The sequence below is a fragment of the Rhipicephalus microplus genome, chromosome 9 (genome assembly GCF_043290135.1).
Source record: "Rhipicephalus microplus isolate Deutch F79 chromosome 9, USDA_Rmic, whole genome shotgun sequence".
In the NCBI taxonomy this organism is placed as follows: domain Eukaryota; kingdom Metazoa; phylum Arthropoda; class Arachnida; order Ixodida; family Ixodidae; genus Rhipicephalus; species Rhipicephalus microplus.
Window position 1 is genome coordinate 103,109,367 of NC_134708.1, and position 16,726 is coordinate 103,126,092.

The 16,726-nt window shown below is 44.6% G+C and overlaps 1 protein-coding gene across 12 annotated transcripts in view; it reads left to right on the forward strand.

The window, feature by feature from the left end:
* Positions 1-16,726, forward strand: part of LOC119163114 (XK-related protein 6) — a 145,082-nt gene that overhangs the window by 86,112 nt on the left and 42,244 nt on the right. For all 12 annotated transcript variants that reach the window (XM_075874197.1, XM_075874198.1, XM_075874191.1 and 9 more), the window contains one exon: positions 7,779-7,870. In XM_075874197.1, coding sequence (XP_075730312.1) covers positions 7,779-7,870 — 92 coding nt within the window. The remainder of the gene's footprint in view (positions 1-7,778; positions 7,871-16,726) is intronic.

Genomic DNA, 16,726 nt, shown 5'->3' on the forward strand with positions numbered 1-16,726 from the left:
AAAGACGCATGAAACGAACCCACAGGTATACAAAAGACGCATGCGAAAATCTGTCACAATCATTCATCGTATGAAAGCAGCGCGCTCCCTCCCTAAACGCCGCCGCGGCAGCGACCCAGGTGAACTTCAAGATCTCCTGAATTACGAGTCTGTTCTGGTACGCGGGCGCGCAGTCCAAAATACAATGCCCCTAGCAAGGCGCGCTCAAACAAACGCGTGAGGAGCCCAGCGCGAGGCTGTCATGCCATCTCGCTATTAATAATGAAAAGGCGCTAAATTTTCGAAGCTTTGAGGACCGCCAAGTGGCGTATTCTGTATATAACTGTATAGCATCTATGGCAATGCTCGCTCCGTGGCCTAGCAGTTAGCGCAGCGTGCAATAAATTTAGAGGTTGTAATTTACGTCGCGTCACGGAATTTATACTTTTTGTGTAAACTCCGAAGTTCTGTTTCACTAAGTTATATTCACGACGGAATTACGTTGATGGAGTGGTGGTGGACTCAAGCATAAAACACTTGCGTATTAAAGAAATGGCACTGAGGAAAACGCGTTTCTTACACGACGTCGTATCCTCTATCAAATGTCGCAAGCATCATAGCTATTTTGCGATAAGCACTGCTTCGCTTTTTGTTTTTAGCGTGATATTGCTACCAAGGTCAATTCGTTGATATTGTGTGGTCAGTGTCAGTGCAAAAACGGATGTAGATGTCATTGGTGGTGAGCAGACAGACAGGGTTTTCCGTGAACAAGAGATCTCAAAGTACGCAGGTAGAGAAACATTAAAAACACCATCCATGCCCAGCGTTCCGATGGTTAACCGGCAAAGCTGAGACGTACGGGACCAGGTACCTCCAGAAGTTGCAGTTGAAGCCAAAGTGCCACTGCAAAATCTATCGCCGAAAACGGGTGCTTACCCCGGTGAACGCATTGCATCTGTTACCACGCTGTCGCTGTTCTCCACAGAAGTGTGGCAGCTTGGGCTAGTTGGTATGGCATGACGAAAGTTATAGCGCGAGAACAAAACGACGACACAGAGACAAGCGCTCGTAACTTTCGTGTCCTTCTTGTCTCTGTGTCGGCATTTTGTTCTCGCGCTATAACTGTCGTCTCCACAGAACTTTGCTGCCACTGCTCGCTGTTGTCGCGTGCATCGTCTTGAAAGGCTGGCTGATACTCGGTGCGCAGCTGCTGCTTGCGCTTTGCCACCAGAGTCTGTAGTTGTGCCCAAACTGCTGCATGGGCCCGGTGAACATAAATTTTGCTCACAGTCAGCGTTAACCACTCTTACTGGAAAGTTTCCAATCGTTCGGGTGTTCGAACAATCCGTGTCCTGTCCATGTGGAAGTTGTAAGTTGAAACTGCTGCATGCGCGCTAGGCGACGAAGCCAAGGGGTGGATACTCCATATACTTGCCATGTATTCGCTCTCGACACTGGCAGCGCCGTTTTAACACTGGCGCTTGCCGGGCACCCAACTAAAAGTACATCAGGAACAGAAAATTTCTTTCATGACGTCACTGGTGAGGTCTACAAACAGAGGAAAAGGAAGAAACATCTATAGAAGGAGGGTTGCCACGCAAGCCCTTCTTTCCCACTTCGCATGCAAGCAGAATGCGCTCGTGCTATCTTTCGGGTCCGCTGGCAGCTTCGGCTATGCTGCCATATTATTTTATTTTTTTATTTAGGTTTTGTTCGTGTTCTATGAAGAGACAAAAGTTGACTGATTTCTCAGTTAAATGAAACTCGATCGACACCAACGAAATGCGCTCTTTATTGCATGTTTTGCACAAAAAAAGGTTACATACACGCAGTGTGAAACTGTTAGTCTATAAACGCAGCTTAAATTTACAGCTGGCATAAGAACATAATGAGCAAAATATACAAATCTATGCGAAAATTGTCAACAATTGCGAGTAGTGCACGTAGTATTTGACTCAATCACGTTTGTTATGACGGTAACGATAGTTTCCTTACAAAACTCGAGTACCGACCGAGACCACCGTTCAGAGGCGAAGACAGGCTTGAAGTGATCAGACGTTTTTCTAAAGAGAACGTTGCTCAAAACAGTGTTTCGGTAAGTTGACTTGTCTTCGTAAGAGCAACAGCGTTGTTTTGACAAAGAAAAGTTTGCTTGTCGAAATGCTGGCTCTATCAACATTATCTGTAATAATTTTTAGAAGCATTCAACCTATCACGTGTATTTGATTGACACTATCAGAAGAAAAGACTCACAAGTTTAGAAGTCCTGGCTGGAATAGTTTAATGAGCTGGAAGCAGGCTGTAATAATTGACATCAATTAGGCTATCCGCCAAAAGTACAAGAAACTAAAAATAAATAGCCGAGCCAGTTGCGATTCATACCTTTCAATAAACGCATTTTCCCCAACAGGAACTTGGCTGCCGTCTTCCCCAATAAGTCAAGGGACATGGCACTTCAGTCAGTGCAGTCAAGCTTGCAGAGAACTGATTTACTGATATCTACTCAAGCAAAATGAGCACCTGCTCAATTAATAAATTCGAATTCCCACGCTCACCCGTTACCTTTAGGAAACGCTGAAAACCTTGGCGGAACTAGGAATCCCAGGGTCAGTACATTCGCCGCAGAGCCGCGTAAAACGTGTTGCCCGATCAAGCCATTGTCGACGAATGCATTGCAGACTTGTTTGGTGTAGCTTACTGTGGCTTCTGTTCTGTGCCCGCTACAACTGGCTGTCTTTATCTTTCTCATAGTTGGCATGCCAACTGAGGGACATAACTGAGTGCGATCCAAATTCTGATACCGCTGAGTGAGGGGCGGGAAGGAATGGAGGCAAGCACTACAAACGCAAGTCAATCACTCTCCGCGCTTCGCCTCTTTGAAATTCCCGAAAAAATTAGGAAGCACATATAAACAAGAGAAATTTTTACATGGGTATTATCGTTTTTTATTTGGAAAAACTTGTAAAACCCAGTAAATGCGAACATATACATAAACCTGATGCCATGCAACCGGATCTTAGGATGCCCGGCAACCACAACGAGCGGGCATGTTCTTCAAAACCGAAACTATAGCACTCCGTTTCCGGGGTCTGATGACGGTACGAAGGAATGAACGACTTCACGGACGGCGCAGCCTTTGGCACACGCACTCGCGTACGACGCAGAGAATAATACCACTAACGGCCCTGTCAATAGCGCACGTACTTGGGTACGAAGTAGTTAACGACGTAACTGGTGGCGCAGTCAACCAAGACTGCTATCGGAACTCGCGGTGAACGGTTTTTTGCTTTGCTTAGCCGCATAGAGCGTTTTCTTTCAAGCTTTCCGTTTCAGTTAGAGTCAAACTCGGGTCTTCAGCGTGGCAAGGAACTGCTCTGCTACAGAGATGCGGTAGCACATAAAACTGCTTCAGAACATACACACACAAAACATCCCCAAGGATCATGATACTGCCTGATGCGAATTCAGTGCCCAGCTTCGTGTTGATGTGACTGCCAACTGTGCCGCATGTTTATTCACAAATGTGAAGATGTAACTTTAGTTACATGATTCTCCTGATACAGTTAGAGCTCGAGTGCTACGCGCTGCACTCTATTTATTACATGCGTCACAATAAGCATCTGAGCGTCGACAGCACTAGTGTGCTACGCAACCCACTTTTCACATTGCAGGCGTCGTTTAATAATGGTGTCGTCCAATGGTAAATTCGGAGCTCTTCCGGTAATACTTTCCTTCTGCTCCATTCGGAGCAAGTATATTCCATTGGAGGATTCAAAGCACTCCCTGTATTTTCTACTGGCAGATTTGGAGCAGCTTCGTCGCGAAATCTATTCCATGGAGAAACTTTTTCAACTCCACAAAAATTGGCAGATTCGATCGGAAGTCGCAAGTACCCCGTGCCTTGAAATCGTGCCAACTTCTGGCGTGCCAACACACGCCGGTCGCGTCAGTTGCGCTTCGCGTCGGAGATCGCATTTCGCTAGCGTAGCATCGCTGTGCCCAGCGTGCTCACTGAAGCAAGAAGAGAGACACGTGCATCGCGGTCCGTCCTGATCCTGCCATTTGCTCCAGAGGGAGTGCGTGTGTTTCATTGGTAGATTCCCTTCTGTTGCCCTCCGCCAGTCTGGAGTGCTGCGGCGCAGAGTTCGTCGGCCACTCCAAATCTGCCAAACGATCACATCATAAGTGAAACACCAACGGCCCCTTTGCAAAAAGCGAAGAATGCCGTAGTATGCGGATAATCCCTGACCGAGGGGCCAGTGTGCATGACGAAAGAAGAAGGAGGGGTTAGAGGTCAGTGGCTCGGATTGTCGACACACTCTGTGTTCACTATTTATTCACAAAGTAAGCTCTATGGCTCACTCCGATGATGAAGCCCGAAAGCGACGCTGCCCAAAAGAAGTATGGGCACGTAATAGTTGCGTTCTAAAACAATGTATGAAAGTCATGCTGAGAGAGAACTGTCTTTAACGCTTGCAATATTCGGGGGCAGAAACGTAGAATGGTGACAGTGGCCGAAACTTACTAGTTACGTAAATGGTGGGTGTTTAAAGACCGCTTCATGATCAAGTCTTTGAACATACTAAATAAATAATTGAGATCAGCAAAAGCATGAACAAAATCATCAAGCGCGTAGGTTCACGTGTTGCGTTATGTGCGCGTAGTGAGTCCTTCGTAAATTCACAAAATGAAGAATTAAAACGTCTAGGATCCTGCGCAACGATGCTTTCAGTGGGCAATTTATGATAGTTTGAACAGAGGTTTGTTTCTATGTGGCATACTGCGAGAATCAAAGAAGGAAAAAATTCACAAGGCAATACGCACGTAGTATTTTTACGTTGTGTTCGGCGGCTGCTACTATGTTTAATATTTCAGGTTTTTCAACCCACCGCTATATAATTATGATGGGCACAGTAGCGAAGGCCTCTGAAAATTTTGTTCTTGTAGCTCTGCGCACAGAGTACTCACATCGGAAAGTAGACAGGCCTGTTGCATCTCGACTCCATCGTAAAGTGACCGCCACGGTCGGAATCGATCGCAGTCCATTTAGGTCAGTTGTCGAGCTCTATACCCACCATTGCACTTTGGGGTCATTTTAAAATAAAGTCGAAGCCAAAGGTCGTGAGATTTGTTTTAACACGAGGTGGTATATTGAAGCCTATGGGGTGGTTTAGTCTAGAAAGGCTAAAGTATAGGAGTTGCTGGTTTCGCTTGCTGGGGATTAAAAATGGTAGTTCCGCGCACTGATGAGACTCATGACCAGAAAGCACCACGAGGAGTACTAACCATCGACAACACCTAATTTGTGGAGCACACTAAGTGATCATATTTTTATGATCTGCGAAAAAAGAAGAAAAAACTGAAAAAGTCCCCTCTCAACATGGCGAAAACATTTTATGGCCTCAGGACAATTAGCTGTTTATCACATAGCGCGACATCATTTTCTGCTCAACTCCTTATTTAAGAACCTGCTCTACATTGACTATTTCATGTGTCATTATACTATTATTTTCCTTTAACGATGATGCTGCTGTGAATGCGGCTTGCAGCCACATGTGCCGTAGTGAGAGAGCTGGCAACCATTCCACCCATTTTATTATTTTTGTTTGAAGCGAGAATGTTCTAGGCACCCATCATTCGCGAACGAATCTGTTCTCTTAGGTACCGTATTCGATGCAAAACAGGTGCGGGAAATAAACAGCCAGGTCGTAAATTGCCCGTAAAGTGACTGGATCTGGAGAAACAGTTAATTCCATCGGGACATGTCATCTAAATTCATCAAGGTAATTTTCTTGAACACCAATAGGCGCTTCCAGTGCGATTTACACGCTGTAGAGTTTTCCTCCAAGCCAACTGATCATGCCTGTACGGAGATCTTTGTTCAGTTCAGTCAGTGGTGGAAACAAAATTTAGATGGCCCTCTTTCCTTCTTCCCTTGTGCTTTGAGAAAAGAAACAAGTTTTCAATGATTTCGGCCCTGCTGCCTGTCTGAAAGGTTTTTGTGTTGGCAGAGCTCAACAGTAGCGGTAAGGCGAGCGTTTTGTCTGCGTTCGTGCCGTCTAGAGGGGTGTTGAAATCTCTGGTACAATTCACAGCAGCCGGCTTCGATGGAGTCATTGCAGGCCAGGAAACGCCACTATAAATGGCACAATGATGCACAAAGAGGTAAAGATCAATTATTATAAACAATTTGTGAGAGTTTGGTGCCTCGTCTTTGTTGAAAGTGATAGTCATATATACACGCACGTACGCTTACACAAACTACCACCTTCCCAATCGCTAGCCTGCCACCACGTATTGGTGTAGAGCTTAAATATGCGGCAAAGAGAGCGAAACGCAAATGCTGCAGTGCTCCTTCTTTATTTGAATAAACGTCAAAGTTTGGCACAAAGTTAAAGCTGATGTGTATTGATGTGAAGCTCAGAACTAAGGACGTTGACGCAGCCGACACCGAATTGAAATATCTGTCGAAAGAGCCTCTTAACGCTGATGAGAGAACATGGTCATGCATGGTGACCGCTTACATTTCCGTTCTTCCCAACTCCATTAACTAACGCTATGGGTGTCTTGAAGCAAGGGAACATATGTGCTCAAGTCAAAGCTAGCCATTATCGATATGACCGAGAGTGAAGGAAAGAGTTGTGATGTCGCTACTGCCTGCATCATCCCAAATAGTTCGCAGAGCATGATGTTGAAGAACATGATCAATATCAGGGCCGAGATGAAATAGAAGCTTCCCAAGTTTCTACATTGCGCGATTTGCACGTAAAAAATGTCTAGACAGCTTTCGTGTTGATACCGTGTATTTTCTCGTATGACGGAATCGCCAAACAACCCACACCAGAAAAATTAGTGATAACAAAGAAACAACTTACGACAAACTATGAGTGACACAAAAAAATGCCGAAACTTTAGGAAAGTGTGCAAACCAAGTTGGGTGTGCCACCTATGCGTCTACGTTTATTATTTGCCTTTATATTTCTTCTATACACCAACGAACAATAAGAAAGATTTCAGAATTGCAGATACCACTCCGACGGTTTCACGACATTAGCAGAATCATGGAAGCTTTTACGACAAATAAGACTCAGATCTGGTGACAATTTAAAACTGAACCCGTAAGTAGGAAAAATAACCACAGTAAAAAATTTTATGTAACTAAAAACAAATCCTACACGTTAGGCTTGTATTGCAAGAAAAATGTTAATTTGGTTTACTTACACATCGCTGAGCAGTAGTGGACTACTGCTTTAGAAATATTTAGGAAGTGTCTCGTTCTGCATCCTCCCCATTCGGTATTTGTGTTTCGCACTACATTTGAGAACTTGTCGTTCATTTTCTTATTGTTGGAAATAATTATTCATTTCACAGGAAAAAAAGTACGATTTTACGCCTAACATTTGAAGAGGTTGCAAAGCATTCATTTCGTTTTTGGGTGGTATTCGACTCTCAGCAGGTATTCGAACATGTGTAAAAAAGTTATTATTTTTTATGGTACTTAGCAAGTTGGCTTAAACGACAATTTTAAATTGAGAAGCTTCAGCTTTTAGAGATAAATTGCCATTCTTTTCTGGTAACTTCAATATCATCATTTGTAAACTTGCAGTTGAAAGCTGTACCGTCATTCAGATATGGTGACGTAATGGCCATATTTATTTTTCGGTAAACGTATACGAAAAAGAAGACTGTTCAAGCTATGCCATACGTATTTGGCATTCACAATACATCCGAATCAAATGCCACCCAAAATGCGTTTTCTGTGCGTGCAGATATGGATCAGATGTTTGTCTGTTTTCCAGGTGCCGGTTTGATATGGCTGTGTTTGTGGAAGGGAGAAATGCTACCCGGACATTGTTACTTGTTTCCAAACAAGGAAACAACAGACTCCGAGGTAAGGTGGCAATCTTATATATAAAACATTCTGACGGGGCGAGATATAGGCTTAATGTGTAACGGCCACGGAGAATCAGCCGCCAAACAAGATGGCTGAGTCGCCTCTCACGCAAGTGCTAGACACACAGTCGTCTTCATCATCTTCAGAAAAATGCCATGGTCGCTCTTGTCGACGTTGCAACGTAATAATCTAGAATCGATTTAACACTTGCCTTTGATGAAAAATTACGCTAAGTAATCTCACATGACAATATCTCGTATATAACACCAAAGTTTAGCAAAAACTTTTGCTGAAAACTTTACTTATGAAGCCGTGCTGAACATGTTACGCTTACAGGATGCTAGCAATTGAGTTCATTACGAAGCTTCAGAATAAAAAAATTTGCCATAAGAGCTCATAGAGCCACATGTGCATCTGCAAATAACGACGAGAAACTGAGATTTATCTGCGTCTTTCTCTTTTATAATGTCATGAGCTGCCTAGATACCTGAGCTTGACGACCACAAAGTGCTAGGTAGAACGTGCATGGACTGCAGCAGCGTTGTACACATTTGCCCGCAAATATAATTTCACATATGGCTTCTTCCGCGTATATATATATCAAAAGGTTTATTTGAAAAAAAAAACAACAAAAAAGATATGGGGAGCATGTGGGTGGGGCCCCTATTCTAGGGCTCCACTGGCTTTAGCGGGCCACTGCGCCTGGTCGAGGAGCGCTAGTTGTACTCCCAGATCCTCGCTGGCGAGCAAAGTGTCCCACTGCTCCCTTGCGGAAATTTTGCCGGCTATTCGCGGCGAGTTAATTTCGGTTGGCCTTTTCTGAGAATCCCACATTATGTGGGTGTGAGTGCGCCTGCCACCGCACAACGGACAACTATCGCTGTAGATTGCAGGGTGAATAGCATGCATCAACGAAAGGTTTGGATATGTGTTAGTTTGTATACGGCGCCAGTCATAAGAATTCCGGCCGGGTAAAGCTGTGTGTGGTACACTGTACATTCGTCGCTCAAGCCGTTGGTTTTCACGGATATCTCACGGTAAAAAGGGACTGTCGTCGAAGTGGTAGGCCGCTCGGTTGGTTAAAACACGACCTGCGCCATCCGCTCTCTCATTGCCATCGTGTCCTGCGTGACCCGGGCACCAGATGATAGCATGGTCCTGCATTAGGTCCGGCCCTAATAGGCGAATGGTGTTGTGTGGTAGTCTTCCCGTGAGAAAGATTTTACATGCGACCATAGAATTGGTGAGAACAAGGGACGATCGTCCAAGAAAATTCTTAGCTTTATTAGCAAGCGCGATAGCTAAAGCTTCAGCGTTATTTGCGGACGCGACTCGTGCCGTGCCGCAAGTCATAAGGCCTTGACCCGGGGCCGCTCCTACGACTGCGAGCACGTACTTGTTCGTGCCGCATAATGCGACATCTGTGTACACCGTGTCCGGATTGTTCCCAAATTGCCGTTGTAACTTGTGAGCTCGTGCACTCCTACGACCTTTGTGATATCGGGGGCTCATGTTTTTGGGGATAGGGGATACTAGAATCTTTTCCCGTAGCTGTTTAGCCATGGACTCCAGTTCCTCTCCCGCATACTGAGGACGAGCTGGGTAACCTACACGGCGTAGCAATTTTCTTCCTTGCAGTAGTTGTTAAGTTGAGCCTCTTCCGTTGAGAAATCAGCACCGCTGCGCGTAACTCCTCATAATGATTGTGTATACCGAGGGCTTCGAGACGTTCTGTGGACGTTTCCAATGGTAGGCCGAGATCCGCCATGTACGATGTTCGTATCAACGCATCTAGGGCCTTTAAATAAGTTTTACTGATCTCCTGAAAAGGAAGACAATATGTTATTTTGTTTAGAAAACAATTATTTACAGCATGTACAGAACACAAAGGCTTAATATGATTCCCGTAACAGGGCACATACACATCGGCACATCTATATTTCACTACTAACATCACTACGTTACAGCGAAGACATTTGCTCTAATATACATGATTTTATTTCCTGTTCTGTCAACAATAAACCAAAAACGTATCGGTTCTGTGGTCTCTCTGGTCCTTCTGAAACATGGTGCCGTGACCAGGGTGATCTGAAGACAGACGCAGAGACTTCAACCCCATTCGCAACAACGGGTTGAAGAACGAAGCAGCGGCGTCTGGCTCAAGGACGAACCGTCGAGAGAAGGACCATGACCGACGACTGTTGGCGACACACATAAACAGGCAAGAACTCTTTCAACACGTTTTAAGTATGAATAAAGAGGTCCTATCGAAGAAGCGGAAGACGCGTCGAGCCAATGTGACGACGCTTACGAGCGAAATCGATAAGAAGATAGAAGAAGACGCAGATCGAGCGCAACTTATGACGCTTCTGAACCAGATGAAGAGCGTGTCACAGACGCTAAGATAAGTTAATGAACAGATTGAACCGTTCATTGAAGAAGACGATGCGGAGGCAGAATTTGAAAAAGTTTTGCATTATGAGATGAAGATAAACACAGCAACGACAAAAATAGAAGAGCGATTACGCGAGTAAGAAGAAGGGACGCAATTGACTACGAGAATAGTCACAGAACAGGCGAGCTCAGTGCAAGGTACTAACCAAATCTCGGAGACGCAAGAGCTTGTTAAGTTGCCACGTCTGCCGAAGAATAAAAAAACATGCCGAAGAATAAAAAAGTTAATTACCTTCTGGCGTCTCTCAGCGGGGAGGCTGCGTTTCTCATAGAAGGTTTGCAGTTTTCTGATCAGAATTACGAGCATTAACGAGCATGCAGTCGCTCTTCTGAAAGAAACCTTCGGACGAGAAGATAATTTAAGAGAGACCTACATAAAAGAGCTTGCAAACTTGGAAGCAGAGTGAGTCCTAAAGATGTAGATGGGTCGAAGAAACTCTTCCAAAAGTTTCAAGTAAACACACGAGCACTGCAGTCGTTAGGAGTGGAAATGGATAGTTATGCCACAGTGATAGCTCCTGTTGTAAAATCTGTGCTACTGGTGGATATGAGGATTGAGATGAAGATTAAAGAAATAGAAAAAGGTGACAACAGACCAGCAACTACGGAATCGAACTCAGCGTCAAGAGACAGCACGAGCAGTTTGAAAGAAATTATGCAGTTTTTAAACTTATATATACGCAGCAGAGAAGAAACTCGAGAGGAAAAATACGACGTGACCCAGTCACCACACAGTTTGAGGCGGACTAGAACATCTGCGCTTCAAAGCATATCGATTAAGAAATGCATCTACTGTGAGATGACTGGACACTACACGGAAGATTGCAGAAGAAGCATTAGTATGCAACAGAAGAAAGAAGCCTTGCAACGGGAACAAAGGTGCTTCAGATGCACCAGACCTCACCACACGGCGAAGATATGCCGCGCTAACGCAAGCTGCAAAACATGCAAGGGAAGGCACGTGACATCTATGTGTCGATCACGTACGCCTGCAGGAAAGTCAGCACAGCAGCAAAGCGGTGATGTTGAGCAAGTGCGTAAAAGCGCGCAACCTGACCGGTTAGACACCAGCAAGTCCTGCAACATGCACGCACAGCACTGTGATGAACACAAGTGCATACTACTGCAGACAGTCTTTCCATGGACGAAGGGACAAGACAGTGGGTGCTACTCACGTATTCTGCTCGACAATGGGAGCCAGAGGACATTCATTCTCAAAAGATTGTCAAGAAAACTATCGTGCAAGGTAAAAAGATCCGAAAGGATTACTCTAGGATCATTTGGAGGAGGACAAATGGAACTAGAAATGAAAGTCGTCGAGGTCAGTGTGAGGTAGGATCCCATCTCGGAGTCAGTCACGATTGAGGCACTGGAGATAGAAGTTATATCCTGTGACGTGCTACCATCGCCACCGTTGACAATAAACGAAAGAGCAAGGTCCATGGGAATTTGTTTGGCTGATGACAAGGAGAAGATGGACAAAAGAAGAAAAAAATATAGAAACTTCTATAATAATTGGAGGAGATTATTACTGGACTGTAGTCACTGGTCGCATTTGCGAGATTCATCCAAAAGTAATGGCAATAGAAACAATATTCGGATGGACGGAACAAGGTCCTGTAGGACTTCATTGTGTGCCGATTAAATAGAGATTTTGGGACTTGAAAAACATGGCGTCAAGGAGAAACCAGCAACAAACATGAACGATGAACATGTGCTAGACTACGTCCGACAAACAATAGAGTTCAAGGCAGGAAGATACCAAGTGTGGCTACCATGGAAGGACAACGTGACATTGGACGACAACAACACCATTGCAGAGAAGAGGCTTATCCAGGTGACCAAGAAATTATGCAAGGATAAAGATGAGCTCCTAGCCTATGACAAAGCTATTCGAGAGTACTTCGAGCAAGAAATAGCAGAAAACGTCGAACAAGATGCTGGATCTGATATTTAGAACAAATTTGTGTACTACATGCAGCATCAAGCAGTAATTAAGAAGGCACGGTAAAGAACCCCAGGTGGTCGAAATTTCCGGAGCCCTCCACTACGGCGTCTCTCATAATCATATGGTGGTTTTGGGACGTTAAACCCCACATATCAATCAAGTAATTAAGAAGGACCAAACAACCACAAAAAGACGGATCGTCTTTGACGCATCGTCAAGCCAGAATCCAGGCGAATCCTTGAATGACAATTTGGAAAAGGGGCCAAACCTAATCCCGTACATCACAAGCTTGCTGATGAACTTTCGACATCACAAGATCGCTATGTCAGCCGACGTGGAAAAAGCATTCTTGCAGATTAAAATACATGAAAATGACTGAGACGCACTGCGATTTATGTGGTGGGAAAGAATACCCAGCGAAGATATGCCAACCCCGAAGATAAAAACGTGGAGGATGAGAAGGGTTACTTTCGGAACTACACGAAGTAGCTTCCTTGTAGCGGCCACGATTAATTGGCATTTGGATAAATTCGAAGAAAAATATCCTGCAGTTGTGGCGCAACTCCGGAAAAGAATCTACGTCGATGACGTTTTACTAGGAGCCGACGAATACTCGACATCGACAAAGATATACAAAGAAGCACGAGATATTTTTCGCATTGCGGGCATGAATTTAAGAAAATGGATTTAAAAGACGCCGAGCGACGAAAACTCTTGGATGAAGAAGGAGAAGATCTGATCGAGGGATAAGAAAAGAGGGACAAATCAAGATTTTGGGACTCAAATGAAATTTCGTAGACGACGTGTTGAGCTTTCCCGACACTACATGGCGAAATGACAAGGACATGAGACAACTCTCAAAAAGACAGGTTTTGCAGGCCACGGCAAAACTACATGACCCTTTAAGTTTTTTGACACCATTTTGAGTTAGACCAAAAATATTTATACACAAAATTTGGATGGATAAACTGAAATGAGGTCACCCGTTACCAAGCCAGCATACATCAGCTTGGAAGGACTGGTCGGAGGAGCTTCAGCACATAGATGACTTCACCGTTAACAGTTGCTATGACAACAGGCAAGCTGAAGTGAAAGCATCAACTCTAAACGTGTTCTCCGATGCGAGTCCAATCGCATATGGAGCAACAGCATACATTTAACAGAATACGCCGATGGAAGCAATGAAGCCAATTTAATCATTGCAAAGGGTAGAGTCGCTCCAATCAAAAAGATTACACTAGCAAGATTGGAGTTGTTGGCGGCCACAATATCAGTCAGATTGGCTAGTCATATAACTGAGAATTTCATCAGAAATCTAAGGATTGTGAAATTCTGGACTGATTCTCAAATTGGATTATGCTGGATAAAGTCTAACAAGGTGAAAGATCTGTTTGTTCGCAACCGCGCAGCAGAAATTAAGAGCAAGTCCAATGAGAGTCATTGGGGTTATGTTAAAAGTGATGAAAATCCTGCGGATTTGATGAAAAGGGGGATGAAGATGGAACATATGCTGGACAGTGAATTATGGTGGAAAGGCCCCACGTGGATCAAGAATAAAAAACGAAGGCCTGATTATGACATCACGCAAGAATCGGACAGTGATGACAACAAAGACGAAGAAAAGACCGTGGCAAGCTTAACTACCACCACGAGTGATGAAAAGATAATTGAGGTGAGCAGGTTGGTTTGGATCATACAAGAAAGCGTTACGAGTTACCGCGTGGGTGATGCGTTATATAGGAAACCGACGAAAAGAAAGGAAAACAGGTTCGCTGACAGGAGAAGAATTGGACAAGGTAGAGTTTGTGCTGATAAAGCAGGAGCAGAAAAAGCTACAAAATGTAGTGAGGCGAATATATGACACCATGTATCTGTACGGCACGAATATCTTCGAAGATGATCAAGGTGTCCTAAGAGTAAAAGGGAGGCTTCAGTGAAGTGATTTGAGCTTTGATGAGAAGCATCCTATTTTTTACCAAAAGGAAGTCCCTTTTCAGAACTCCTAGTTCTGTACGGGCTTCAAGTCACAATGCAAGGTGGCGCTGCGGAAACATTGACACATCTAAGAACATAGTTTTGGATTGTGCGTGCCCGACAGATGGTGAAATATGTAATAAAGAAATGCATCACATGTAGGAGATTCAATTCTAGACCAATGGCACAAGAAATTCTACCATTTCCAGCTGACAGGATAACACAGATGAGGCCATTCGACACAGTTGGTATAGACTTTGCGGGACCACCAAATGCTCGAGAGGAGAAAGACGTAAAAGTTACAGAGTTTTACATTGTGATATTTACGAGTGCAGTAACAAGAGCCATACAACTGTAGTTGGTCAAGAGGATGTCATCAAAAGCTTTATACGAGCATTCCGAAGATTCGTAGCTAAAAGAGGATTATGTACAACTATTTACAATGATAATGCAATAGCGTTCAAGAAATCTGATAAAGAGATGAACAAGATATTAAAGAAGGAAGATGAAAGGGTTCAACAGTATACCAGTAGCCAGAAAATAAAATGGAAATTTATTGTAGAGTTGGCTTCATGGTGGGGAGGATTTTATGAAAGACTGATCAGGAGCTTTAAGAAATCCATGGCAAAAACAATAGGTGCTCGACTTTTGGATGAAGAAGAACTACGGACTGTGGTTGTTGAAGCAGAAGGAGTACTTAACAACCGGCCTCTTACTTATGTGTATGACGATCCTAACGAGCCACAACCCATCACACTGGCGGACGTTATAGGAGGCAGGCAAGCATTGAACAAGCAGAAAGAAAACAGACTCGGAGAATACAGTTTGCTGAATTACTGGAGTGCAAGAAAACGGGCAATGATAACATGGTGGACCAGATGGAAAAAGGAGTACCTGAGGAAGCTTAAGTGTGCCAGCAGAAAAACAGAGCGTCACACAAATGTGCAAGAAGGAGATGTACTTCTGCTTAGAGAAGCGCGAAAAAGAACTCAGTGGAAACTCTGCAAGGTCGAAAAGATTTTCCCAGGCAAAGATGGACTAGTGAGAACATGCTTGCTTCGTACACCTGAAGGAAAATTAGTCAAGAGGCCACTTCAACTGTTCTATTCGCTCGAAGGTTAATTCAGTTGAATCTGGCCGGCGGGAAGATGTAGAGAACAGATTGAAGATGGAGCTCGGAGGCGAGGAAGAAGAAGTAGCCAGGGGCACGCTCTGCATATTTTTTATTTCTTGTTCTGTCAACAATAAACCGAAGACGTATCGGTTCTGTGGTCTCTCTGGTCCTTCTGAAATACATGACAATGTTGGCATATATGTACACAAGAACTCAATGCGATATCATGACACAATGGTATAACGATACAATAGATGCAATGAAACACGATATGTAAGAAATGAAATCATATAAAACAACTCAACGGGCACTGCTTAGCATCAAGTCGGTCGAAAAATGAGTTGTATTCCTTCGTGTTCCACCTTGAAGGGCACGACGAATGCCGCAGAAACTCTTGCTCCCCGAGGAAGAAAAGCTGCTCGGAGAGGAACGCGAGGATTTCTCGTCTCATTCTCTCAAGTATCGGCCACAAAGCACGCCGGCGGCAATTGGCAGCTACGGCCTCACATCGGTTTGTCTAAAGGCTGAACAGCCCCGCAACTATTAACAGAGCGGAGCAGCGGCTGCGCGGAAATAGGCCGTTGAACACGAAAGTTCGCACACCCTGTCCCCGAAAACCAGCATTAACCGCACGCCAAAAAAGACAGGAAACCACACATTCAAACGTCGCATGTCGATTGGTCTCGACTATGACGCAGTTGGGGCAAGTGGAAGTGCGAACCACCTGCCATCGTTGCAACCGATCTCGCGTGGGAAGCAAGCCCCAGCCCAACCTTCAGACAAAGTCTGAGATGCCCTGGCAACACTGCGGCAGTTATTGGTTTCCAAGCGCGGTTCATTACAGATTGACGGTGCTGGGGCACCAAGGGCCGTAGAAGGGCAGCCATTGTTTCCACCACTTTAGAATCGGCCACCTCTAACTCTGGGCACGTATCTTCCAAACGTCGGTGACATGCCAGGAGGGCTCGATACAAAGATGATAATTCAGTTGATTGGGGACCTTGGTTTATTTGGCTATCCGGCAAGAAGACACGTAGTGATAGCCCCAGATGGTAGCAAGCCAGTGTCTGAGCGGGCATGGCATCATTGCTTAGTATTCGCAATAGAGTGCGGAGGCACAATGTAGAAGCCGTGAGGGAAACGTCGGGGAATGCAAAACTGCCTTGATCTCGCGGTTTAGCTAACGCTGGACGCGATAACAATTCTGTGCCTCCAGACCAAAAAAAACTGAACTGATGCAGCTTTGCACTTTCCTGTAGACGTGAAGCGGTGGTTTAACAAAATGGCAAAGGTACCAAAATTGTCCTAGGTACACCGTTTGAGTTATGTAACGGCGTTCCAAGAGGGGGAATCCGAAGTACCT